Genomic DNA, 26,789 nt, shown 5'->3' on the forward strand with positions numbered 1-26,789 from the left:
TACTCTCTGTTTGAAGTTACGCTTTCAAGTTGACCATTTTTTTTAATGACATTCTAGATTTTTCAAAATATTAATTTTGGAAGCAAGAATATTGACTCAGTATAAAGCAATTAGAGTTAGTTATAACAACAGTGAATAGAGAAGAGGCAACTTACGTAAAGAAATATAAAGCACATGTGAAATGCAAGTGCACCACTTGACTTGTAATCTGAAGGTTAACTTAAGACATCTAGGCATTCGTCCATATGCAGTACATATGAAACTCGGGTTCTGATTCAGGGTATGAAGATGAATTCTGACCCCTTCAAAAAAAGGCGCTGTAAACTAATGGTCACACTTTGTCTGTGTTTTTTGCCCTTACAAATTTCGCTAAATCAAAGCTGCTAAAATTATTTGGGGTAAATTGATGTGATAAAGCCAAAACATGTAGATTTTGGTGCAGTAAGTACCTACACCACCTCTTATGTCTCATTTTACCATACAAAACATGAAGTAGGAGGCGGTTACCACTCCCAGTAAATATTTCACCCTGGAGTTTCTACATTTACTGGATGGGATGAATACTACCCACTATCCTGTCATACTTTGAACTAGAGCCATAGTGATCACGGTTCATGGCTAAATCGTCAGATCACACCTAATACCCTTTGCTCTTTGGCTTGAAACAGCATCTGCCATGGACAATCCAATTCATGTATTCTTATGTCAAAATCCGGTTAGTTCCCTATCATTGCTAGGCCTACTGTCAAACACCCTCAACAATTTAGTAAACTGAATCTTAATTCTCTTGGCAAAATCAAAATGTCTTGTCACATCTTTTTATGATTTCATTTGATTAAAGAACCGTTCATAATTCCAACCGCCACACAGCCTTGATTAGATTTGCTTTGCATGGAGCCCTAACACAACATCCATCACTCAATATTCACTAGAATGTTGCAATCTGAACAATCGTAGCCCCATTTCTGGTATTTGTTCTTGGACAATGTAAAAGCATAACATAAGAGCGCAAAACACATACAGCACGACTATTCTATGTGAGTGATAATTAGGCTCTAGCCCATGGTCAAGTACTGAAATTGTAATCTTTCATATTGTACATGTCTCCACATTTTAGACCATGATGAAGCTGGCATCAATGTATTGGTGGACAATTCCCAAGGCCTTGGTATAACGGGTGACGGGTTCTTCGGAATATTTTATGTCTATTAATAATTGGGGCAGGATCTTGTGCTTTCTAACAGAAAATCAATCAGTCGATGATGAAGGAAAGTTAAAGGGAATGAGGAAGAGTGGGTAAATGCAGAAAGGAGCAACAAAGAGGTAAGAAGAAAATGCATAGGCTCAGACATGAGAAACAGGGAAAGTTGGGGAAAGAGAGTGCGTCTGTGTGTCAGAGAGAAAGTGCAAGCATTCAGAGCCACAAACACGAAGCAGCATCTGCATTGAAGTGAAATAGTCATACACAGAGTCAAAGCCAGAGCTAGATCAAACGCTGACCGCAAGGCACGGTAATAGCTGGAAAAAGGAATCGGAGAAAGAGAATCGGTTTTCATGTCAACTAGTCCCCACCTGTTTCGTGTTCTACTAAAGTCTGCATTACATTTGATCGAAAAAGCTGTGTTGATGCTTTCACTGTGAGAGATTGTTCCTCACTGGGAAAACCCCTGTGTTTTTATGGCAGGACCTGAAGATTCACCACAGATGAGCTCAATTGGCATTAACGAAGAGGGAGAGACTTATCCCCTTGACGTCCAAGACTGTAGAAGGGGGGCACGCATTAACAGCATTTCAGGTGAGCAATCATCCTTTATTCAGAATCACATCAATATGAAGAGAAATATTAAAACAGCAAGACATTTGTGAGCCCTATTCTTTCTCTTTTCTTTACTATGCTATTGGTTTCTAAGGGATACACTTCTGGCTGTTGTAGACCTGCTCTTTTGAAGGCTGCTAACATCACCTATCTGTGTAATACTATGGAAGCTTGCGTGAGGGAAGGACTGGTGCAATTACACACGCTTCTGGGAACGTATCACCACTTTTTAGAATGCCGAAACAACCCTAGAGATGGACTAGTGTTCCCATCTCCACAGCAGTTAGAGTGCCTAGACTGCCATACAGAATGGGTGGTTAAACACTCAGCATCCATCCTTCTCACCTTTTAGAGGTGATTTACAACTGTTTAATGTTGATCAAAAGCCTCTAGTTTGCATGATGCTATGGAATAATCAGGAGCGAATAAAGTAACGTGTGGCATTAGCTGCAACTCTGCACGTGCATACCTAATCCACAGATTAGGTCATGTCCCTGCTACCTTTGATCACTCAAAAAATAATGCAGCTTTGGCACACTAGTCCACGGCTATCATAAAGGGTGCACTCAGTGAGTAGATAACAGTGCCTCTGCCCTCCATTATAAGAAACGCCCATTCAGGTGAGGAGACGTATGCATGGCAGCTTTCAGAGGATGGAAGGGTGCGTCAGCGACACATTTGAAAGCAGCTCTCAATAGTGCTCCCTAACCCTCTTCTGTGTCCCTATCTTCCCAGCAACAAGGTGATTATCTCCAAAGTTACCCTTTTGTAAGTTTTGTAATTCAACCTTCTTCTTGGGAACTCCCTTTGTCAAAGCAGTGTTCGCAAGTGATATGAGACAGTAGCTTTTAAATCCCAGGTGTGAACTTTAAAAAGATACCTTATTATAAATTGGCACAACTGAAGTCTAATCAGAAACAAAATTAGGTGACCATCTTTCAGTGGGACGATAATACAATTGTGCATATTTGTACTGGTATAAAGTACAATGAGAACCCCAATGTTCACACAGACCATCATCAGGACGAAACTGAATTACTTGTACAGTGAATGCAAAAAATGCATGCCCTGCTTCACCAGAGCCCCCGTATATGTGTCCACTATGGTGCTTAACCATTATTCAGTCTCTGTTGCATCGTACATATCAATGCACAATTTAAGTAATGGACAAAATTTCAAAACACACAATGCTTGGGGTTATCCTGACTAGTAAACCCCAGTCTTACCTAAAAATACCAGTCAGCAACAAACAACCAAAGCCCAACCTTTCAAAAAGATGACATGATTATGATCCCTCTTCAAAATACAATTCATGAAGAAAGCAGGGCCCTGCAGCAAGTAAGGCCAACTACAATGGTAAACAAGAGGCCACAGACACAATACTGTGTCAAGGATAAAAAAAATAACAGAAATAGAACATAACAGATGGCCTAAAAGTATTAGTTCCTTGTTGAACGAAAAATTGAGTTAATACACTTAACGATCAAATGAAGATCCAGAGGACCCACAGAAAGAGCAATGGGTTTCTCAGTAGTAAGGAAGGATGGGATGTTTAGAGGTACCGGGCCTCCGTCATAAAACAATCACTGAAATTTTCCGTCCCCACAAAACCGATCATACATAGAGCACACTGTTCAGATCTCTGGGTGAGAGTTGTAAATCTTCAACTATGTAATGCTGACTCTGCATCTGTCCTAGCCCCAGTAAATTCTCGTGAAAAGGGGTGCAGTCCAAGGGTAAAATTCTAAAGAATGGGGCATATTCCAGAATCAGATTGACCCTCTATTCAGGAAATTAAAACACTCACCTTGCTGAGAACTTGTTCCCCTCAGAAAGCAATACAGTAGTGACAATCGATGCAAGGGACATTTTCTTTTCCTTCTGGCTTCTCAAGACACATTATCAAAGTGTAAAAGTCCACCACAAAAACAGACTGGTGTAAGAAATCATCCTTTATAAATAGGATCGATCACAATGGCTCATTTAGCTAAAAAGGACTTCTCCTTTAGTCTTTTTGAATAGAACATTCTATGGCTCACTCACAAGATGAACATATAGACGTGCTTTGAACTCCACACAGACTGAAAATTTCCTTCAGATGCACCAGAGGACCATAATAACAGCATGCAAATACCAGATTTTACTGTTGATTAGTAGCCTCTAAGTAAATGATTAAATGTTTTTGTTTTCGAAGTTTACATTTCACAGGTGTAATTCACTTGTGAGTTTCACGTAGAGGGCATATGCTATTGAAATTAAATTCTTATTGCCCTGTTGCTTGTGCCATATGCACGGACTCATTAACAACTGTTTTTTTTCTTCTTCTGTGTCACCTTAGTGCAAATAAATTTCCAAATGTCATCCCGTAACACAAATTGGTTGTGAGTATCATGAGAACTACAGGTCCGTGTTACCTTCTACACTCTCTCCCCAATCAATCTAACGGAGGGTGGCAGATACAGGGCATATGCCAAAAGAATTACGGTTGTCCTCTAGCCAAAATTAAAGTTTTCCCAAACCATGTTGAGGTGTGTCAACATCTGGGTTTCTAACTTTGAAGCCTTAGCTGGCTCTGCCATCAAATAACCCATGATGTTCACATAGGCGGACAGTGACAATGCTACTTTTTAAAAGCTGATTACGGGCCACCTCCTGGAGCTGTGAGGCTACATTGACTGCTGCCTCTGCGTGATAGCACTTACTACTTCTTTAATCACCCGATGAGTTTTCAATATTGATCCTAACTGTGGCGTTCCCATTTATAGGTTACCCCCTCATGCAGACTACTTACTGGGGCAGTGAGGCTATATTGATTGTTTCCTCACCTAGGATGCAATTACAACCAATACGGTGATACTCTATTTAATCATGTCACCCCCACAAGCAACTAAGAACTGTTTAACTGAACTGTACTACCCTGAGAGTCCTATACTGCCTTTGCCCTGATGCAACCGTCTTAAATAATTTGTAGCGATCAAAGTTCTGTTGACAGCTCAAGAATCAGACTTGGTCGCTGATTACCATTTGCTGATCCTAGCAGTGAACTGTTACATCACATTTCATCCAGCTTCATTGTTCACGTCATAGTGATTTGTTTTATTGTATATTTACATATGAAACTGTACTTTTAAGTTACCTCTGTGATCATTGGGGACACCAAGCACAATTGGTTTGCCATTTTTTTATCTGTTTTCATTCTTATTTGTGTCAAATAAGATTGTTTATTAAATCCTCATTTGCACATATGGAGGTTGCTTTTTAGGTCTCGCCTGAGCCAGCGCGCATGCGCTGCTCTGCAAGGCATTTTGTAAGGGCTTTTAAATTCCCAAAACACGTTTGTGCGTGTGCTTGGAATGTATCACTTGCTATTGGGCTTTGCCTGCTGTCTTTCTAATAAAGACAGCACGCAATTGGTCCAAGGGAGGTGCATGTCACGCCTTATCTGTTCTGTGGCCTAGGGTCCGCGGGAGCGAGCATGAGCGCCATATGTTTCCAATTATCGTGCCGCGTCTTACGGTTGCGTTAATTGGAAACATATGGACAAACGTGGCGCTTTCACTTTTGCCGCGGTGGGCACAAGTGCCCTTACGCGCGCTCCACTCCCTGGCTTGTTTTTGCAGGCAGTGATCCTGGGGGTGTGTGGGTGGCAGAGTGGTGCCCTTGAAATGCTTATTTACACGCAAGGCGTATAAACAGGAGAGGTGCCTCGTAAGCCTGAGCATAAACCCTGCTTGCCTCTCTTCCTTCTCCGTCCTCGCCACTCTTCCCGCTCAGCCTGGTTTTCCCATCTCTGTGTCAGGCCCTGAATCATCACGGGCCGCTGATGCCACTTTACAGTGAGCGTCGAGAGGGCATGGCGAAGCGTCAAAGGCAGCAGCATCACCGGGCACCCAGCCTTCCGGGGCACGACAGCCCTAAAGGTTAAATTGCTTTCATTGTAATTCCACGCAGGGTTTGACGTCTTGTTAGAGGGGTGTCGCATTCCATCAGGGAGTGTTTATTTGGCGAGATGTACACGCTCGGAAAGACCTCGAGATGTATTATAAATGCCCACTGCCTCGGGCACACAGTGGTCTCTGTGCTTTTTCTGAGGGGAAGTAACATTCAGTTGTCATATCACACATACAGGGTGTAGGAAGATTCTGTAAATCCCAGTATCATTGAAGGACAGATTTCACCTGCCAAGTATACTATTTTATACAAGAAGCATAAAGAGCATTTCAAGTATATCTGCTTTTTCCGTCAACCAAGCAAGACTATGTTGAATTCTTAGTTGCTGCACAGTCTAGTACTTTTCATCCACATAATGCAAAAATAGAGAACCTCCACCGAACACCCAATGTGGTAGTGTGTTCTGTTGTTCCCATTTTTGTAACAACAGTAATGGTTTCCATGGCATTCCAACACATTTACTATCCTAATGCAATTTCTTACGGAAGTGGGAAGCCTGTGAGTCCATTATGTCTGGTCCTGGTGTTTGATTGTGTAAGATTAGCAGAGAGTATAGTATGTTCAATTTGTTAGTAGGGATTTGCATAGATTTGCGTGAAGGCAAACTGCGTTCAATCTACTGCCTGTCTCACCCTCGCTCTCCCTTGTCAACTTGTTTAAAATGTGAATAAAATGTTAATGTGGGTTAAAGAGCGTCTGTGTGGAGAATGTTGATGAAAGCCTGCAGTTTTGCAGCTCTTCACAAACACTGCCACGTAATGCAGTATTGCACTACTTCACACCTCTCACCACTTGCTTCTGTTGTGCTATGGCTGTATGTCATGTTTGCATTATTTCTGAGTTAAATTTAAAAACACAAACAGAAAAAAGCCAAACACGGTTACCAAATGTAGAGAGGGCTTTTAGCTAGCGTTGTTATGTCCAGAACATCAGACTGTTACCATCGCAAAAACGCACACAGTACGAGCACACACTTCAAACCTTGATGCCCTGTTCACTCACACCAAACTGCAATTAGCTGAAGCATAGATATAAAACTCTCATTTTTTGAAAGGAATAGTAAGTGTTTTCGTACCACACTTCATGCCTCAAAAATGTACATCCAGGCTAAGCGTATCGACAAAATCAGCCAAGCTGCTAGAAACAACTTTTTTTTAAATTTATTTTTTAAACTGCTTCGAAAATAAAATAAATACAGCTTAGTTTCACATTATATTGCAAAATTAAGTTCAATTGTAGTGTTTCTGAGTTTGTAATAGGTCCATTGTTTTGCATTTTTATATTGGTGCGCTTCACGCGAGGGGCCTGTTACACTCCTCTCCGACACATTAATTTTTTTAAGCACGAGCAGAGTAAGTGATTTGCCCAGGATCACAGGATGTTTAGTTGACACCGACACCTGATCCTGATTCCCAAGTTCCAAAGTCGGCAGCAGCTTCAGGTCCCAAGGCTGTGGTCCGAAGCTCTATGTAAAATAATTAATACATTACTGTTATTCGCCCTTGGGGGGCGTGGCTACGGCGTCAATGGCTGCAGATGTGCCAGGGTAGAGCTCTGCCGGAGGCTCCCCTTGCCAGGCACAGAACTCCGCTCGCAGATTTCAGGAGGGCCCCATGAATAGCTGATGCCTATGCCAGACGCAACCTGAAGGTCCGGTACAACTCCTGCCTCGATCGGACCCGGTGCGCCGCTCCGGGACTGTTTTGCCTGCAGGCTGGCCGGTGGGCAGCTGCTGAGCAGGTGCCACCGGCTATGTGAGGCCGAGGATGGGTCCCACGCACTGGGCCGCGATACATGGCGCGACCTGAGAAGAGCGCGGCCGGAGATGGCTGCCGCGCCCCCCCCCCCCTTGGCGATGGCTCGCTTGGAGGTCTCAGGGAGGCTGCGTGATCTGCGTGGGGATTGACTGGGGCCCCCTGCTGCCTCCCACTGCTTACCTGCGATCGGGCGAAGAGCCCGGTATAGCCGGGTGAAAACTAAAGCGAAAGCGGCTTCCTTAGACTGCCTCCGCATGGTGGTGCATCGTGGCGCTGCTGGCCTGCTGTGGCACAAATTCCCCCACATTCACTGCTGCGCCGACTGGGAGGTGGACCCTGCCTGGGGCCCCCGCCGGTGACACTGGGCGCCTCCGGTGAGTGCGGCCTTTCACTGCGGGCAGAGGCGGGGGCGCATCCGCCTGCGAACGCCCGGAGCTCCGCTTTCCTTGTGGGGCAATACAACTGTCGCGCTGGCTTCGGTGGAGTGTGGAGTGGGGCCCCTGTCGTCGCCTGGGGAGGCCCCCTACAAGATATATGCCAAGGATCCTTCCTGCTGCTGCCGAGCGGGGGATTGACCTCGGGGAGTTGCCTTGGAACGACATGGTGGCCTTTTGCCTGCTTGGGCCCTGCTGAGCGAGGTGAGGCTCGTGGGGCCGCGCGATCTGTGGTGGAGACGAGGAAGACCGCAGCGGCCCCCTGCCCTGGGGACCTTAGGAAATAGCGCAATTGAGATAGAAGGGCAGCGGCTGGTATCAGACTCGGCTGCTGCCTTGCCGCTGGTCGTCCAGTGCCCCCACCGGGGACCCTGGTTCGGTGCCCCGCCTACCCCCACTACTGAGGGCTCGGGACAGCTCGCTACTGGGTGCACCGAATACGGGAGGCCGAGGGTGGCGGGGATACCGGGACAACTTGACAGGCCACAGCGAGTACCTGCTCCCCTACCGAGAGACTGCTTGTGGATCGGTGGCGAGGTGAGACCGGGCCGGAAGGTGTCGCCTGAGTGTAATGAGAAGTTGAGTCCAGTTTGAGATCTCGGGACTGCCCACGACCGCCTAAGAACCCTTGAGCTGTCTTGTGGCGCGGCCCCACTGGCGAGTGATAGACGGGACCCAGCTACTGGTGGAGAAGTACAGCTTGCTGCATACATACCAAAGACTACAATACCGATTGGGTCCAGAAGGCAGCGTGGCGAAATCGCACCAGGTGCGGATCTACAAGGTGCGTTGTCGCTGCATCAGATGTCAGGGGGCACCTGGACGCGGACCGGAGCAGGAGGTGTCCAGCCCCTACAGCCGCCAACTAAGTCCAAGATGGCGAAACAGGGGCACGCGGATCAGACGGTGACCAAACTTGATGCAGTGCTCGCAGCGGTGGAGCGACTGGAAGAAACCATGACTCACACTCGCACCTCCTTGGAATCTAAAATTGACAAGGTAGCTATTGACCTCACTCACCTACATGCAGACCACCGGAAACTGATGGATCGTACCACCGCTTTGGACTCTGCGCTCACTGACATCAAGCCGCAGGTGGTGCAATCCGATAAACATATACAAGACTTGCTGAAACGAGTAGAGTTTCTGGAAAGCAGAGCTGAGGATTCCGAGGGCCTGGCACGGCGCAACAACGTCCGAGTGGTGGGTGTTCCGGAACGCTGGGAGGGGAGAGAGCCGGCGTCACATGTGGAAACTTGGCTTAGAGGTCTGCTGCTGGAGGGATCCCTTTCGCCGCACTTTGTTATAGAACGCGCTCACAGAGTCCCGGCGAGGCCTCCCCCTGTGGGATCGAACCCGAGGCCCCTGCTCCTTCGAGTTCTCAACTATCGAGATCGCGACTCTATATTACAGGAAACCCGGAAGCTCCAAGATGTACACATTGACAACCACAAAATAATGTTTTTTCCAGTTTATACCATTCAGGTACAGCGACAGCGGCTTTCATTCATGGCAGTGAAAAAACGCCTTTGTCAAAAGAACTTGAAGTACTCTCTGTTGTTCCCGGCCCGCCTGCGAGTGGTCGCTAACGACAAAACACACTTTTTTGGCACGACGGAGGAGGCGGGGGACTGGCTGGACGCATACACGGGTGAGAGATCTCAGGACGGCGCTGCAGAGGCGACACTGCTTAAAAGGCGGGATTCCATTCGCCGCCGCCGGGGAGAGCGCAGATCTAAGGGGAGGGGGGCGCCACCTTCGCCGCCGGTGGGCCCCCGCCCAGAGCTGATTCTGAGTGGGCAGCGGGACGCCTTGCAGGCGGAGGCGGAGATCGGCGGCTCGATGGCGGCAGGCAGTGTGTCTGGCTCCAGCCGGCGGGACCTATCCAGTGATGATGAGCAGATATATGGACTATTGGAATCGCAAGACTCCAGTGAACACCCAGATGTCACCCTGCAGACGGCGGACCTCATAATATGACCATTGTAGGACTCAGCATGCAAGGGACATGTGCATCGAGGTATTGGGGTAGCTGGGTGGGGGTAAGCTATAGGCAGGAATGTTAACAATTGCGAGAAGGAATGCTGGAGCCTGCTTGGTCCTCCTACGAGGGTGGCGGGGGCGAGGTTGTGCAGGGGTCCATTAGGTTTTGATTGTATACAGCTACAGTTGAGGGCATATATACATGCGCTGCTGTGGATGGCCAGCCTCGACTGTATAGTTGGTTTGCCTACTGTTGGGGGGGCCTCTGGGGGGGCCGGATGCACGTATTGTGGACACACAAAAAGAATAGCACGAAGTGCACCCCCCTGAATTATTTTGTCTGTTATGTCCGGTTGGAAGTTTGGACGATATTGCTGGTTGCATATTCGCTCTTTTGGCATTAGCTATGCTTTTATTTTCACATAATTGTATTTTTTATACGATGTCAGATGTTATGAGCGGAATCATGCAATGTCTCCTACTGCTAGGAAACAGCAGCGAGCCAGATGGGATGTGCTGCACACTGTCATACTTACTGCGAGGGTTGGTGGGGCTGCTGCAGATAAATGCTAGTTGGAAATAGCGCAGGGCCCATGTCTTCCTTTAAGATAGGTACATGGAATGTAAGGGGTATGCATTCACCATCACGCAGGTATCAGATCTATTCATACCTCAAAAGGCAACATAGCCCTATTGCAGGAGACACATATAACCAAAGTGGAGACGCAGCGATTACATCGCCGATGGCGAGGACAATTGTTTGCCACAGGATATTCAGCATTTGCGCGAGGGGCATTAATATGGGTGGGGTCGGGGGTTCCCCTTCAGGTCACGCAGTCACTGATAGACCCGGAAGGGAGATATGTCATAATTAGGGGTACACTGGATGGCCGAGATATAGTAGTTGCATCTCTATATGCTCCAAACACAGAGCAGGCTATATTCTTTGATAAGATATCACACCTCCTGGCGCAATGGCACGACATTCCAATGTTACTAGGGGGTGACTATAACAGTGTACTTGACACCTCACTAGACTGCTCATTTCCACCTCTCCCGGGTACAAGCACATATCTAGCTATGAAGGCGCTGAACAATTGGGCTACGCAGTGGCATCTGAAAGACGCTTGGAGACACTGACACCCCAGGACAGGATTTATTCCTATTATTCAGGGGCTCACAATCTGCATATGCGCTTGGATCGCTACATGCTTACGGACGCACTGCTCCCCCACATGTCAGCGGTTTATTACTTGGGCAGGACGCATTCTGACCATAACCCACATATAATAGAACTGTCCTGGGAGCAGTCTCACCCGCCGGTCCCGACCTGGCGATTACAACCAGACTTGCTATTAGACGCACCTTTCCGGAACCTGCTGGCAGCCAACATCACACGATACTTTGAGGATAATGCTGGCACGGCAACAACCCCTCAGATAGAGTGGGATGCATTCAAAGTCGTCATTAGGGGGAACTGCCTTGGAGCGCAAGCGGGCATGCGGAAGCAACTAGAGGCAGACCTGACACACCTAGAAAATGCATTGCTCCGAGAGGAGGGCACAGCGCTAGAAGGCAATGCAGTGCCTCTAGAAAGCCTTAGAGTAGAGCACTCAGGATTACTCGAGCGACTCCGCAATTTAAACTATGCGGCACATTCTGCACGCACGCATCACATGGGTGATAAACCTGGTAAATTGCTAACGTGGCTGATACGACAGGACGTGACAGCCACACCCGTGACAGCAATACGAATGACACAGGGGTTAGAGGTACATACCCAGAAAGACATACATCGCGCCTTTGTGGAACATTACACCGCAGTATACAGGTCCTGCTCGGTAGCCACGGACACCGACATACAAGATTTCTTATCCGCTACAATGCTGCCGTGCTTAACAGACCAACAGCGAGAAGATTTGGGTGCCCCTCTGCTCTCGGAAGAAATAAGAGATAGCGTTTACGCACTTTCCAATGGTAAAACACCGGGCCCGATGGGCTGCCGGCTGAATTTTACAAGGCATACTCAGATGTGCTAATACCGGAACTGCTGCGGATGTATGAGGCGGCACTGGAAACTGCCACTCTCTCACCCACACAAAATGATGCCACGTTGGTCTCACTGCTGAAACCAGGCAGAAACCCTGAGAATTTGGGCTCTTATCGCCCCTTAGCTCTGTTAAATACAGACTACAAAATCCTTGCCTCCACTCTTGCCAAACGTATAGCACCATTTGTGCCGTCTCTGGTGCACGCAGATCAGAACGGATTTGTTCCCAACAGAAGCACTTCCAATAATATCCGCAGGCAGTTCAGAGTCCAGAAATATGCGACAGAGACATGGCCTCGGTCCGGATGCCTGATATTAGACCTGGAGAAGGCATTTGACTCGCTGGAATGGCCTTATCTAGCGGCAGTCCTGCGCAGGTATGAACTGGGAGATGAATACTTACAATTAGTACAGTTATTATACCAACGCCCAACAGTGAGGGTCCGCACGGGCAAGCTCCTGTCGGATGTAATCAGGGTGAGACGAGGTACTAGGCAGGGGTGCCCCCTGTCCCCGCTGCTCTTTTCTTTGGCAATGGAGCCTTTGGCAGCTCTCCTCCGGGAGGGTGGTGAGGAATGGGGCATCCTGGATTGCACGCAGTATCGTTGTATGCTGATGATTTGTTACTATATATAAGAGACTTGCACGAGGTGCCGCCAGCAATTTCAGTGCTGTTCCGTAGATTTGATGCGGTGTCGGGCCTCAGGGTAAACTGGGCCAAGTCGGGCACCTACTCTTTTAGCGAGAGTGTGGCAGAGACAGATATAGTGATTAACGGGACTGCGCTAAACTGGTACCCAACCACGTTCCGATGCCTGGGCATATATGTATACTGATCCCCAGGAGATGTACTGGAAGGTAATCTGGTTAGAGCTATTTCCTCTATAAAAGCGTAGATGCAATTCTGGAGGACGCACACGCTCAATGTGATGAGCCGTGTCACATTGACAAAGATGATAGTGCTGCCTAGACTCCTGTATCATTTTGCGAATCTCCCCGTATATGTCCCGGTTAGACTATTTAGAGAATTGGAGGGGTTAGTTCGAGGCTTGATCTAGAACACAGGGGGCCCCGAGTTGCGCTACAGAAATTGTACGCTCCCTCGGAGAGCGGAGGACTGTCAGTACCAAATCTGGAGCTCTACTACATAGCTGCGCAACTGCAATGGGTTGCGAAATGGCTCAGCGGGAAAAATCTAACGGAGACGGCGACGGAGACAGTAATATGGACGCAGAATCAAATCTGCGGACTGTTCCACCCACTAGAAAAGATCCCCGGACCAACGCAAATATATATCGAATTGGCACATAAATGCTACAAGAGGAGCCTTCGCCTCACAAAGGACACACTCCCATATGCACCGACGCTACTACTTATGGGAACACCTAGGGGTAGAGATTATATAACTGACATGACATTAATGCCCTGGATGGAGGCGGGGGTGGAGACACTTGGAGACCTATACGCAGAAGGCACCTTGTTGACGTTTGAGACGCTGTCAGAAGATACTGGGTTACCAAGGGGCCAGTTCCTGACATATGCAACTATTACACAGACACTCACTCTAGCATGGGGGGGATATCGCGAATGAGCTACCGCCGCATCAATTACTGCAGTACTTGCATGTGATGGGGGAGGGTTCGCACATAATACACTGGCTGGTTCAAGCCCTTCTCAGTCATACACGGAAGCCTCTACAAAAGCTTCGTGCCTATTGGACGGAAGACAGAGGCCGCCCATGGACGGATAAAGACTGGGAACGTGTTTTAGCCAGCGCCACACATGTCCCAAGATTCAAACTAATACAAACATACATATTGCATAGGGCATACCTCTCACCAGATAAAATTAACAAATATTTTAATATTAATACCTCTGAGTGCCCGCGGTGCCGTCTCCTGAGTGCTAACTTGTTGCATATGCTATGGTCTTGCCCCAAGCTTCACACTTACTGGCGAGCGATACTGGCAACGCTCACTACATGCATTAACATGGAAATACACGACAATTGGGAGTTCTGTATCCTGGGGTTCTCCAAGAGAAACAAAATACATAGAGCGGGCCTCCGATTCCGCGACTTGGGACTCATAACGGCGATACGGCTCATAACCAAACGATGGAAACATAAGGACCCGCCAGAGGTATCACACTGGAGGATGTCCCTAGAAGCTTGGGCAGGCAGAGAGCGCCACCGTACACAGGGAGGAGACAGCGGGGTTGAGGAAGCATCCCATTAGGCAGACCTGTGATGATATGCTCAGAAAGTTAGTGTGCTCCAGTGCCCCACAGCAGCCACCACCAGCATAACAGGCAGGGCCCAATACTTGATATATCACCAGGCAGTTGGGGAGGTGTTGCACCTGTATATCTTCTCGCCCATACTGGTTGGACCAGACCAAACCTCTCATTCCTAAAGTATGTTAACCGAAAGTAAATGTAACCCCGACGGCCATACGTCCGCAACGCCAATAGTAGCAGCAGCCCATGCTTATCAATGACACATTAATCCAGACACGACTACGCAAAGAAGAAAGACACACCAGGCACTGAATACATATTCCCTCAGCATATTGACATCATTTGTTAGTATAGTTTTATTGTTGGTTATTATAAATTACCCCCCTTTTTTTCCTTTTTCTCTCTTCCCCTTTTTTTCTTCTCTTATTTTTTGTGTTGAGTGTTACAGAAAAGAGAACGGAACTGACTTGCGAATAAAGGCGTCATAAGGATTCATATATAGATTTACCCATTATGAGTATGTTTTGCGATACACCTTAACAGTTGTGGCATATGATGGATAACTTTCTTATACAAGAGTTGCCTATCTTGACATATATGTTGATTTGACGTTCTGAACTCTGTCGTGCTATGGACTATTGTCGGCAGTAGACGCACCAAACATTTCCGTCCTGGCGCCCGATTGGAGATGATAGAATGTGCGGGCTGTTAATGCCCAAGATAATTGACGGCTAGATAAGCATCTAAATGCTATGGCTAAAACATGACACCAAGTTACTGAGAAATTTACACGCACTGATTATTTTCTATAGAGTCATAGGCTAAGAAATGTTATACGGGAAGGGATGCTTATTGATGCTTGATAATAGATATGTTGTATCAAGAAACTTTAAACAAAAAACACCAATAAAGATATTCAAACAAAAAAATTTACTGTTCTTCGCCCTTTCTTTCCTCATCATCAGACTTTTCTTTTAATGGTATTATTTTTAGTTGTATTATTATTATTATTAGTCGTAGCAGTAGCAGTATTCTTATATTATTATTTTTAGTTTTATTGGGATTAGTCATAATAGAAGGACTAGCAGTAGTAGTATTTTTGCATTGTTATTATTTTTATCATCATTATTACAGTTGCTTATATTTTAGCCTTCGCCATTTGTATACCTCTGTTGTATTTTGTACGTGATAAATAGTTATTATTGTGCGAACGATAAGAAATGGCTCGTAGAAGGTGTTCAAGGCGCTGGATTGTGTGGTTTGCTGTTTGATGCTAAGAGGGCGCGTAGTAGTTCAATCAGTGTGACAGTGGCCGGCAGGCTGCAGCCGTAGGCAACAGAGCTACTGCTACTAACGGCAGATTATTGGTGGCGTCAGCGCTACTTAGCGCAATAAATGTTTTTTTTCTCCATTTTGAGTGGTTTAATTAATTTCATAGTACAAAGAAGGAGACACTTTGAGTATAAAATATTCCGAAATGCAGACAGATTAATACAAGGTATAAACATAGACCACACTGCTGCGCGCGCCCTCGGCATCCCAAGAAGAACCCACATTGTTATGGGAGCAGCGTCACCACGGGTACTAGGAGGCTGTGCGAGGGAATGGGATGGGGAGGGGGTCAGCTTCAGCCCAATGTTAGAGACCACCATGTGATTAGGGCGCCGAGAACCCGTCATAGACTCTGCCAGAGATGGCACATGCTGCGTTTCAAACATATATTGTGTTCGTACTTGTAATATCTGTCACGCAGCATTTTCATTTTATTATTTACGTGCAATTGCTCTAGCTAAACACATGAAAAGGTCAGAAAGGCGAGACCTATTGGCTATGCCAATGCTTGTTGTGATTTGGTGTAAATCCGTTCAGTAGTTTTTCAGATATCTAATGTAAAGAAATATAGATATCTGGGATCACTAGTCCTTGCAGTGGACTCGCGGATCCTACTAAAATTTGATTGGCTGCCAACACTTCAACCAGGAAGTGTTGGCAGCCATCATGAGACTCAGCTTGAAGCTGAATCCCAGAAAAAAAGTTAAGAATAAAAGAATGGGGGCAGGGTAGGATTATCCTAACCCCCAGATGTGGTGGGGGGTCCTTCAAGGACCCTGCCGGGGGTTAAATTATGCCACTGACTTGTGGGTGGAACCGTGAATCCGTGGCATCAATTTAAAAAAAAAAATCTCGGGCTCCCACATTTGCTTTAGAAATCCCCCAAGTGGGCCAGGTCCCAGGGACATGTGATAAATATAGGAGGGGGCATATTGCCCCCCCCCTCGGCTATTGAAAGCCCAGGGACCTGCACCCCCCCAGGGCATTTTACTTATAAATGCGGGTGGATCCACTGGGCCCGCCCGCAGCCCTAGGGACCGCCACCACGCATTTTTATTTATGAATGCGTGTGAACCCACTTGGCCCACCTGCAGCGGGACTGCTACCTTCCTGGAGCTAATTGCAATTATGTGGGGGGGGGGGGGTCTTGCAGAATATCCTCCTCCGCCCCGGTACGGCAACCTCCCCAAAGCTAATTAAAATTATGTGGGGGTGCCTTGCAGACCCCCATCTGCCCAAGGGACTGCCACCTCCCCAGAGCACACTGTTTTTGGGGAGTAATATGGCCATAGGGCCTCACCCGCTGCCCCGGGGACCGCCACCCTCCCGGGCACATACTTTATTAAAAATATATGCACTAATTAAGTAGGTCCATTGTGGGCTCCGGAGACCACCAACTACCAAGGGAAATTTGAACAAATCAGGGGGGCCACGCAGCCCCCCTCCAAGAGCCCTACATTGCTCATGGGACTGCCACCCCCCAGGGCTGGCACCAGCAATGTCCCTGGTTGCCCACTCCCGGACATTGCAGTTTGCTATGGCTTGGCAGGAGCACTGCTTCTGCCATACCATAGCGAACAGTGCTCAGCACAGAGCAATCGAGAGCGGAACACTTTGTTTTTACACAGAAGCTCCCTGTGTGTAAAAGCAGTGCCGGCTCCCGCAGGAGGCAGGGAGCAGTCGGGGACCGCAGGGGCCTTCAGGCTTCTCCCGCATGGTCCCCAATGAAGTGTCCTGGTCTGGGGGAGATGGGGTCCCCTGGGCTGAATATGGCCCTGGAGGGGGGGCCCACTCAGCCCCCCTCCCTTTCAAGAAAATATTTTTTTAAAGGCCTGGATCCGGGGGATGGGGTCTCCGAGGTCGAATTTGCCTGCATAGGGAGGCCGCACGACCCCAATCCCTTTTAAAAAACATATATAAAGGCCTAGCATGGGGTTGAAATCAGCCTCAGGAGGCACTGCCACCCTCCCTTTAACAAAAAAAAATTATTTAAAAAAGGGCGAGATAGGCTGGGCACAGAAAAGGGGGGGAGCGGCGCTTAAAATATAAAGGCTGGGCCCCGGGGGCCAGCCCCTTCCCATTTTAAAATTTCTTTAAAAGGGTCAGGCCCCAGGGCATGGTGTCCCCGGGGGCCCAAAATGGTCCATGGAAGGGGGGCCACGTGGCCCCCCTTCTTAAAATAGAAAAGAAGACATCAACTTGACAGAGGCTGCCCCCCCCTTTCTCCACTACTCTGCAAATGCGCCTCCTGACAGGCTCATGTTTTGGGGATGAAGTCCCCTTGACAGCTGAGGGTCCTTAGGGGCCAACAAGACCTCCTGTTACCTCCAGTAAGCCCCACACAGTGGGATTACCGAGAGGTGGTCGGAGGCCACGCCCCCTTTCTTTAAAAGTATTTAAGATTTTACTACTTTTAACTATATATGTTAAAAAAACGATATTTTGTATATTTATTTTTATATTAGTGCAAATTGATATTTTTTGGGATATTTTTGTACTTACCTTTATATGTATAGGAAAAGGATATTTTTGTGCTCGATATTTTGACACTATATTTCTGTTGCCCAAGATTTCTGGTTTTGATATTATGTCAGTAAACCAGCATAAGCACTTCTGCTTTCGTGGGATTATTTGAAATTTCAGTAACTTTATGTCAAATAAAATCTGTTATTTAGCTATATATTTTTGCGTGAAATATGACCTTGCATCAGTGTTCGATGCAAGAACGCATTTCGGTCTCAAAACCCAAAAGTTTTGTTGTTCCAGTGTGTTCGCAGTGAGGTGCTTTCACAGTAAATAATTGCATGTCGTGATGTAGTTTCAGGAATTTCTCATAACAAGCATAATGCAAAATTACACTGGCATAATTTATATATTGTCCAGGAATAAACACAATCCTCTCCACTTTCTTAAAACTAGAGTAATGCCGCAAGATGTATTTGCAAAGTAGTTATAAACACTTCTTCTGAACCATTTTTCATTACATCTGTGTATGCTCTAATAAAATTTGTTATTTCTAGAACATTTAATAGAAAACTAATATTTGGACTTTGGCTTTTTCTAGGAGGTGGAGAGACTACAATAAGACAAAGTAAAGATGAAGATTATGTAAAATATGTTCAAAAATCCCTTCCATCCAAAGCTTCTATAGAAAAAGCTCACGTGAAGATGATCCCAGCATCTAAAATGGCCACAACTGGCAGGTTTCAGCTCCTGTCAGAAACTCAAGGGGATCTAGGAGTTCAAATATTTAGTAATTCTGAAACAAGTGTTGGTAACAAGAAGCATTCAAGTATATGTCAAGAAACCCTCAGAGGTGAGGGGTCTCAGAAACATAATGTTTGTGAGAGTAATTTATGGAACAAACAGGCTTATGAAAGTAAAGTAGAAAACTGGGGATCTTATGCCCCATTACAAGATAGCGAGAAAGATTTACACCAGAACTTCAGCTTTACTGAACAACAAAGAGTGCAAGACCAAATATCCCTGGAGAACCTTCATTATCAGTGTAAAGAATGTCACAAAAGCTTCACCCACAAGGGACATCTCATATGTCACGAGAGGACACATTCCAGACAAAGACCATATCAATGTACTGAATGTGAGAAAAGCTTCGGTCAAAAACATCACCTTATTGGACACCAAAGAACACATGTGGGAGGGAAACCTTTTCAGTGTACCAAATGTCATAAAATATTCAGTTGGAGGGAAAGTCTTCATAGGCATTACAAAACACATACAGGGGAAAGGCCTCATCATTGTGTTAAATGCAACAAACGTTTCAGTCGAAGAGAAGGTCTTATTAGACATCAAAAAACACACATGAACAATAATCCTTCATTAATTCCACCAACATTATCGACTTTATGAGCGCCCTTAGTTTCCCGCCTTCTCTGTTATTTGTTCTTGATGCAGTAGAGTTACACTGGGGAACCTGGTGGGTTGTATTTCTTTCCTCAACTAAATTCATGTGAACGTTCATTAAGAGCAAGGGTGATCCGGGAGCCAGACAACAAATAGGCTTACTGAGAAAAGGAGGTAAGTATTTTCATTTACAAAATGAATACATTTGCTCAAGTATAATTTATATTTAATTTCTCCTTAGCAGTAATAATCAAGGTAGAATATGATGTGTTAAAAAATCCAAATTATGGGTGAGCGGTGAGCAGCCAAGCCAAGTTAGGCAAAGTGGCTGTTTTAGCACCTACTGAAATAAAAGGCTAACTGTGCTGAGCAAGTATTGATTCTAACCAGCTCTTCCATACCTATAACTGTATATAAGCTCCATATCAGAACACTGTCTAATCAATCCAATCAAAACATGTCATTTAAATAGTGCTACCTCTGTTTAACTTAAAGTACATCATGCATCTTCACATGTGCAGATCAGTAAAGGCATACCACATAAGCGAAGAATACACAATGCAAGAGTAGTAACTTCTCCTCGTGGCAACTGAAATCTGGTTCCACCCCACTTCTCACACCATCATGGACACCATCTAACCAAAGAATTTCTCCATCATCCATCTTGACCATATAGACTGAACAGCAGTATTATCACTCTAATTCTCAAATCTCTATGCTTTTCTTGACTATAAAGACACAACAGGAGTGGAATCATTCTGGTACCTTGTAAACAAGCTGCATTCACATTTGTCAAACTTTATATTAGTGATAGTCAAAAAGATATCCACTAACTCGGCAAGATGAGTTGAATCCACCACTTCTAGAGAGAACAAGGTGTAGAACAATGTATATGTACCACCTTACCGCCCATCTCTGTCAGCAGAAATCGCACTCTGAGATTTGAGCTTTCAGAGGGAGAATGAGGAATATATGTCATTACATCGCATACCAATACCACGTGTGCCATTACAACGAGGGTATTACTACACGATGTCAATGACAACGACATGCCATTACATCGCAACCTTTTACCACGAGTATGCTTTTACCATGCATGCCATTACAACGCAAAGTCATGCGTGGTAAAGCTATACTAGTGGTTAAAGTTTGCAAAATAAGTGACTCTACACTACCCCTGCACAACCCTCCCCCGACCCCCCAGTCCTCTCCCTACAATAACACTACACTACCCTGCACAACCCCCCGACACTACCCTAAAACACTACACAAACACTACAACACTAAACTAAACCCCAAAATACTACACTACACAAACACTACAACACCACCCTAAACGCTAAAACACTACACTACACAAACACTACAACACTACCCTAAAACACTACACTACACAAACACTACAACACTACCCTAAATCCTAAAACACTACACTACACAAACACTACAACACTACCCTAAACCTTAAAACACTACACAAACACTACAACACTACCCTAAACCTTAAAATACTACACTACAACACTACCCTAAAACACTACACTACACAAACATTACAACACTACCCTAAACCACTACACAACACAAACACTACAACAATACCCTAAAACACTACACTACACAAACACTACAACACTACCCTAAACCCTAAAACACTACAACACTACCCCTAGCATGACCCCCTACACTACCCAAACACCACTACACTACCCTAAACCCTAAAACACTACAACAGTACCCTAAACCACTACCCACACTACTCCCACCCCTACACTACCCTAAAACACTACGACACTACCCTAAACCACTACTCCCACCCCAAGCACAATCACTCTTACCTCTCTTTCCTCGTGGTTCCTCTCCAGCGTCGCCGTCTCTGCTCTTGGTTGTTGCTTCCTGCTTCATGTCGAGGGGCAGTGCACGTCGTTGTGAGGAAACGGACGAGCCTCTGTTTCCTCACAACGAGGTGGATCCGCAGTACATCGTATGTGTTGTAATGGCTAAGCGTTGAACATCGCATGCGTTGTTACGCTTGCGATGTAATGGCTTTGGGGGGAAACAGCCGCGTTGTAATGGCTGTTTCCTAGAATGAGATGTTGTACTAGCTTCGGCTTAACTCAGTATTGCAAAAAAACTCTATTTAAAAGAGCAGTTTTAATAGCTCTTGAGAAAATACAGATTTTGGAGTTCATATGATGTTGCTATTACTAGTAGAATATATGAAAGTCCTTTCAGACCCTATTGCACATAGTATAATATGTTCAGTTTTTTCCGTTTACTCTACATTTTGGTATTCACTGATTGCATCACCTGATGTTTCCTCAAATGCTTTCTTCCATGTGAAGCCCTAAGCAATCACTGAGGTGCAATAGATCTAGGATTTTTACGTTCATATTTTTCCTGCACCTCTACTAACAGTTTTCTGGCATCAGTTGACAATAAGATAACATAGATGTTTGTAACTTAATATGTCATCATGTCTGGATGGTAACACTGAGGCTTTGTAGCCATAACATAGTTTCCACAATGTATTTTGCTGATCAGTTGCCTCTTGCTGTGTACAATTAATATGCCATGAAACAAAATCAAACCCAAACATACAGCAAGAAAATATTTTGGGAGATGTGTAACCGATTAGCACATCTTTCCTAAAATTTTAGGAAGCCATGTGTGTGCAATTGTCCCTTCCTGCGGGGTCACCCAAGATTTATTTTGCTTTTTTATTGAAACCTTTTTTTGTTGACTGTAAACCTCTTTGCACTTTACTCCTGATAACCAGTGGTAAAATGTTTGTGCTCTCCCTGTTAAACATGGTAAAATTGGTATTTACCTTATTGGCACAATAAATTTCCTTATAAGTCCCTAGTATATGGTACTACATGTACCAAGGGCCTGTAAATTAAATGCTACCCATGGGCTGCAGCACTAATTGTTCCACCAACTACTTGCAAGATGCCTTCCTACCTATCTGCTAAACAAGTGTACCCGCTCACGACCTCTTAGATCGGGCGCCAAGCTCCTCCTCTGCACCCCTAGAATAAAAAAACATGCAGTGGTGGCAAACCTTTTTCACACCTTGCCCCTGCTTACTGTAATGACCTGCCCCTCCAGCTACGCAACTGCCAGGGCCTCTCTCAGTTCAGGAAGCTTCTGAAAACTCATCTCTTCTGATACCCTTGTATCTGGCTATAGCACTCCATCCTTAGCGCAGAGATACCCCTAGGGGTGATTCAGCGCTATTATAAATTAATAATAATAATTAATAATTGTTATCAAAAAGTGCTTGGAGCCCGCTGATTCTTTTGGAGCCGCCCATTGCCTACCATTTGTTGGCTTCAGTGGCACTCTTCTGTGCAGCCTGCTTAATTGGCCAGCACAGGCCAAATGTCACTTCCATGGAGCAAGGCACAAACACAGATTGAGCCAGCTTAATCCGTGCACGCCCGCTGCTTTGGACGCGATTAAGGTACTATTTCTTACTCCCTCCCGCTCCATCACAGGTTTTGCCGATCTTCGCGCCGTCTCCTCAAGCACAGAGGTGTCTTGCCAACAACTGTCTTTTATTGCTCCTACCAACATTGCCGAAAGTGCTCGATTATATACTGATTTCTTGACAATTGGTGTTTTTATGTCACATAACCATATTTGCCAACTACTAAATCAATATCACCATGTGAGGAAGGGGGAGGTCTTGGAGGGGGTGGGGCCTCATGCCGAAAGCTACCAAATCCCATCATCCAGCTCCCCATCCCCTGCCCTATCCTCAAACAAAGGGTCAGCGAGGCTGTTGCCGACGGCTTGATGTGTTTTCACACCTCTAAATGGGCATCAGCTGCTTACTGCCTCGGAAGACAAGCAGGAAATCCACTGTTTACAATGGTTTTCAGCTTGCGTTGCTTGCCATGTGAATTTGGCTCCTCACTGGGTGATTGTGTGAAGGGAGCCGAAATCGTGTGACACACGGTGGCACTGTGTGAGTTGGCAGGTCTGCATAACAAAGGTAGGATATTTCAATGTAAACCAACTTCTCACTGATCAGTCCTCCAATTCACTTGCTGCCTTACCATGTTTTCTGTCTCTGTCTAGTTGCCGACTCAATGTGGCGCAGTGTGCTGCCCTACTCTTCCTAGTTATTGTTATCATGAGAAGCTTCTTAATTATCAAGGCAGAATGAGCCAAACAAAAGAGTTCCACAAAATGCTGGTGACAGTCCTGTGAAAGCCACTGAGAGCACAGTTGACGGGCTGTTAACAGCTCATTCTGCGCAAAGCGATGCTTCTGGTGACTGTCTGGACTGCCACCTGACAGTGGGTTACAAAACTTAAACAAAGCTTACTTCATTGGCAAAAGACGCATATTTTAATGGACAAGGCCGCACGACATTCCAGATGCAAACTTCCTAAATTGTGTGTTGTGAAAGCAGATCCCTGGCAGCTGGGGAAGGATCTGCTAAAATGTGCAACGACATGCTCAAAGGCCTTCCAGCAGACTCTTGGAACACATTATGCTTATGGTACAGCAGGTTTAGTTCAGAGGCTTTTTTGTAAACAATGTAAGGAACCAGATAGTAAGGGTGTTTTTTGAAGAACAGTTCTTTTGGCAGTGGTATATGCTTATACTTAAGAGGTAAGAAAGGTAAAAAGCTGTTCTATCAATGCAGTTCCCAAAGTGAACATAAAGGTTCTTGTCTAAAGTCTGTTCAAAATGTGCCAAGACTATTAATCACACCGTTTTTGCAATTACATTTAAATAGCGCTTTATACCCATGCCACTTTCTGTGGTCAGATAGCACCTTCGTTATTTTGTAAATTTTAAACTGTGAGTGAAAACCCGCGATATACTTTGACTCTTCGCCGGTCATAAAAAAATGCATTGAAGTGGAACTTTTAAACAATTGTTTTTGTTGGCTCTTTAATGCTTTCAATAACCTTTTCAAGCATAGGATCCAAAGTGTGCCAAGTAGGCCCTAACTATTAATTTTTCTTAAATTTTTTCTTTCTGAAAAGCAAATCATCTCGCTTCAGTTTCTGGCTACTTCTTACAACAGATATTTAATTATATACTGCTGGCATTAGGTGGTTTCTGTGTGTTATCCACACAAGGTAGCTGACACACGAAAACGATGCTTGCATGGTTAGCAAAACTGTAAAAATAAATAGGTTCACGTTGCAAGTCAACAAGTTACTTGTACTGAGTACTACCTTTTCACTGCTTTATGGTGTAATAGTCCATATGATGCACAAAACAATTCTACATGTCCTAAAATGCACAGTTCTGCTACAAGAAAGCACAGTACTGAAAAACGGTATTGTGCCAACCATGGGGATTTCTGCCATGCTAGCTACTATACAAATGACAACTGCAAAAAATAAATACAAATGAAATAAAGACTCTTTTCACTGAACATATTTATTCCAAGTAAAATATGTGCCAAGCAGGGTGAATATCAGTAAATGACAAGAGCGGAAAAATTTTAACAGTGAGAAGAGCTGTAGTGAAACTTAACAATGCAGTATTGGAGCACCTGAGAGAGAAGAAAGGAAGATATCTACGTTACTAGATTCCCTTTTGGATGTCTAGTTTTTTTGCCTTGAGTGGCGCCCTCAGGGCAGCACTTCCCCAGCAATGTGAAAGTGTACAACATTTCAACCCTTTTAAGGTCTCGCCTGCGAACTGCACATGTGCTGTTGCTGCAAGACATATTGTTTACTGTAAAGGGCTTGGAGCTGGCCCATTGCTTACCATTCGTTGGCGTTATTTTCACTATTATTTGCTGCCTCTTGATTGACAAGCACTATCCGATGTCACTTCCTGTTCTTTCGTTTGGAGCATGGGCCAAGTCCTTCCACTCTCCATCCACTGCTCGCTGTGATTAAGGAACTATTTTCTTTATTTTTGCTCCCCTAGTGACCCCGTTGCTTAGTCCCCTCCCACGCCCACCCCTCATCAGTGTTGCTTCTTTCCCTACCACCCTTGTCTGTGTTGCTTCTTTTCTCCCACTCCACCCTCCATTGTCTGTGTTACTTCTCCACACCCACCCTCCCGTTGTCTGTGTTACCCCCCACCCAACCTGCCATAGAAATAAAAAAAAAGCTCTATGACAAGGCCAGCACTAGCCATGTGACTCTGCTTTCTTTTACCATTCTGTATTTTTTTTCTCCAAATTTTACTTTTAGCCATGCTGCACAACATGGCTAACAGACCTTAGCAAAGCCTATAGCTTTCTCATAGGCGAGACCTATTGGCTTTGCAAATTATTTTTAATACTCATAGGTAGCTCCTAAGGTAGGAAATTAAAATTCCATAGGGAAGGGTGCATGGTGTTTTAAAAGTAGGACATGTATATTTAATGTTTTACATGTCTTGGTAGTTAGAAATGTTCAAAGTCGTTATTCTCTGTGGCAAGCCTGGCTCTCCCAAAGGTTAAGACTGGTTTACACTATTGCACTGAATAAGGGCTTTGATTGACACCATGCAGCATCTTATTAGCGTCTGGGTCTCCTGGACATGGATTTCACCCGCTCAGAGCCTTCTTGCCTTCGCGAAGACCACACTGGGACCCGCTCTTCAGCAAACCTTTAAATTCACTTCAAAATAAGCTTTCAGCCTGCCCTGGTGATGCTTTTTCTCCATAAAACTTTCTAAGTCAGAAAGTAAACTTTCCACTGGGACAAACCTGATTTCTGTATCTGATCCATGCTCCATCGCCTTTTCTGATTATGACCTGGTCCAGCGCAAGCAGATACCTGCGGTTGACGCTTTGTGGCGCTATTTTTAATTCAGTCTTTAAAAATGGATCTCTCCAGTTCAACATATTGGATTTTTGTCGTTTAGGTGTCATTTTATTTCCTACAAAATTCTCTACTCTAAATTGGTTTGTGATTTTTCTTATGTTGCGTTTTCCCTTTATTACCGTTTGAGAGCTACGTAAATACTTTACACATTGCCTCTAAGTTAAGCTTGGCTGCTTTGTGACAAGCTACTAGAGAAAAAGCACGGGTTGATTTAGTGACGTTAGTAGTTCACCCGCCTGGGATTGTGATTATTTGCGGTCGGTGCTTCTCCCGCCCCCTTAACTAATCCTCCAATATCTTACAATGTGTAACATAAACTTTTGTCCTGACCTGCCTAGGTGTTATTCAGATGTGAAATTTTTAAAACTCTTTTTCATACCTTTTCCTGGACTCATTCTTGATCAGAGAGAGATTTCTGCTGCTTTATGTTAAAATTGTGTTAAATCTACAAGACCATAATTACCACAATTTTAATTTGTCGGATTCTTACATTATAGACCATTAGATATCTTCAACTGTGATGTTAATTCTCGAAATAGGATTCAACTCTGTTATAAGAACAGCTACACA

At 45.2% G+C, this 26,789-nt stretch overlaps 1 protein-coding gene across 2 annotated transcripts in view; it reads left to right on the forward strand.

Annotated features, from left to right (window-relative positions):
* LOC146866793 (uncharacterized) overlaps positions 1-20,724 on the forward strand; it is an 84,991-nt gene extending 64,267 nt beyond the window's left edge. For both annotated transcript variants that reach the window (XM_085601408.1, XM_085601401.1), the window contains 2 exons: positions 1,685-1,795; positions 18,626-20,724. In XM_085601408.1, coding sequence (XP_085457534.1) covers positions 1,685-1,795; positions 18,626-19,431 — 917 coding nt within the window. In that variant the 3' untranslated portion in view covers positions 19,432-20,724. The remainder of the gene's footprint in view (positions 1-1,684; positions 1,796-18,625) is intronic.
* The last annotated feature ends 6,065 nt before the right edge of the window (positions 20,725-26,789 follow it).

The sequence above is a fragment of the Triturus cristatus genome, chromosome 1_2 (assembly GCF_964204655.1).
Source record: "Triturus cristatus chromosome 1_2, aTriCri1.1, whole genome shotgun sequence".
Classification (NCBI taxonomy): domain Eukaryota; kingdom Metazoa; phylum Chordata; class Amphibia; order Caudata; family Salamandridae; genus Triturus; species Triturus cristatus.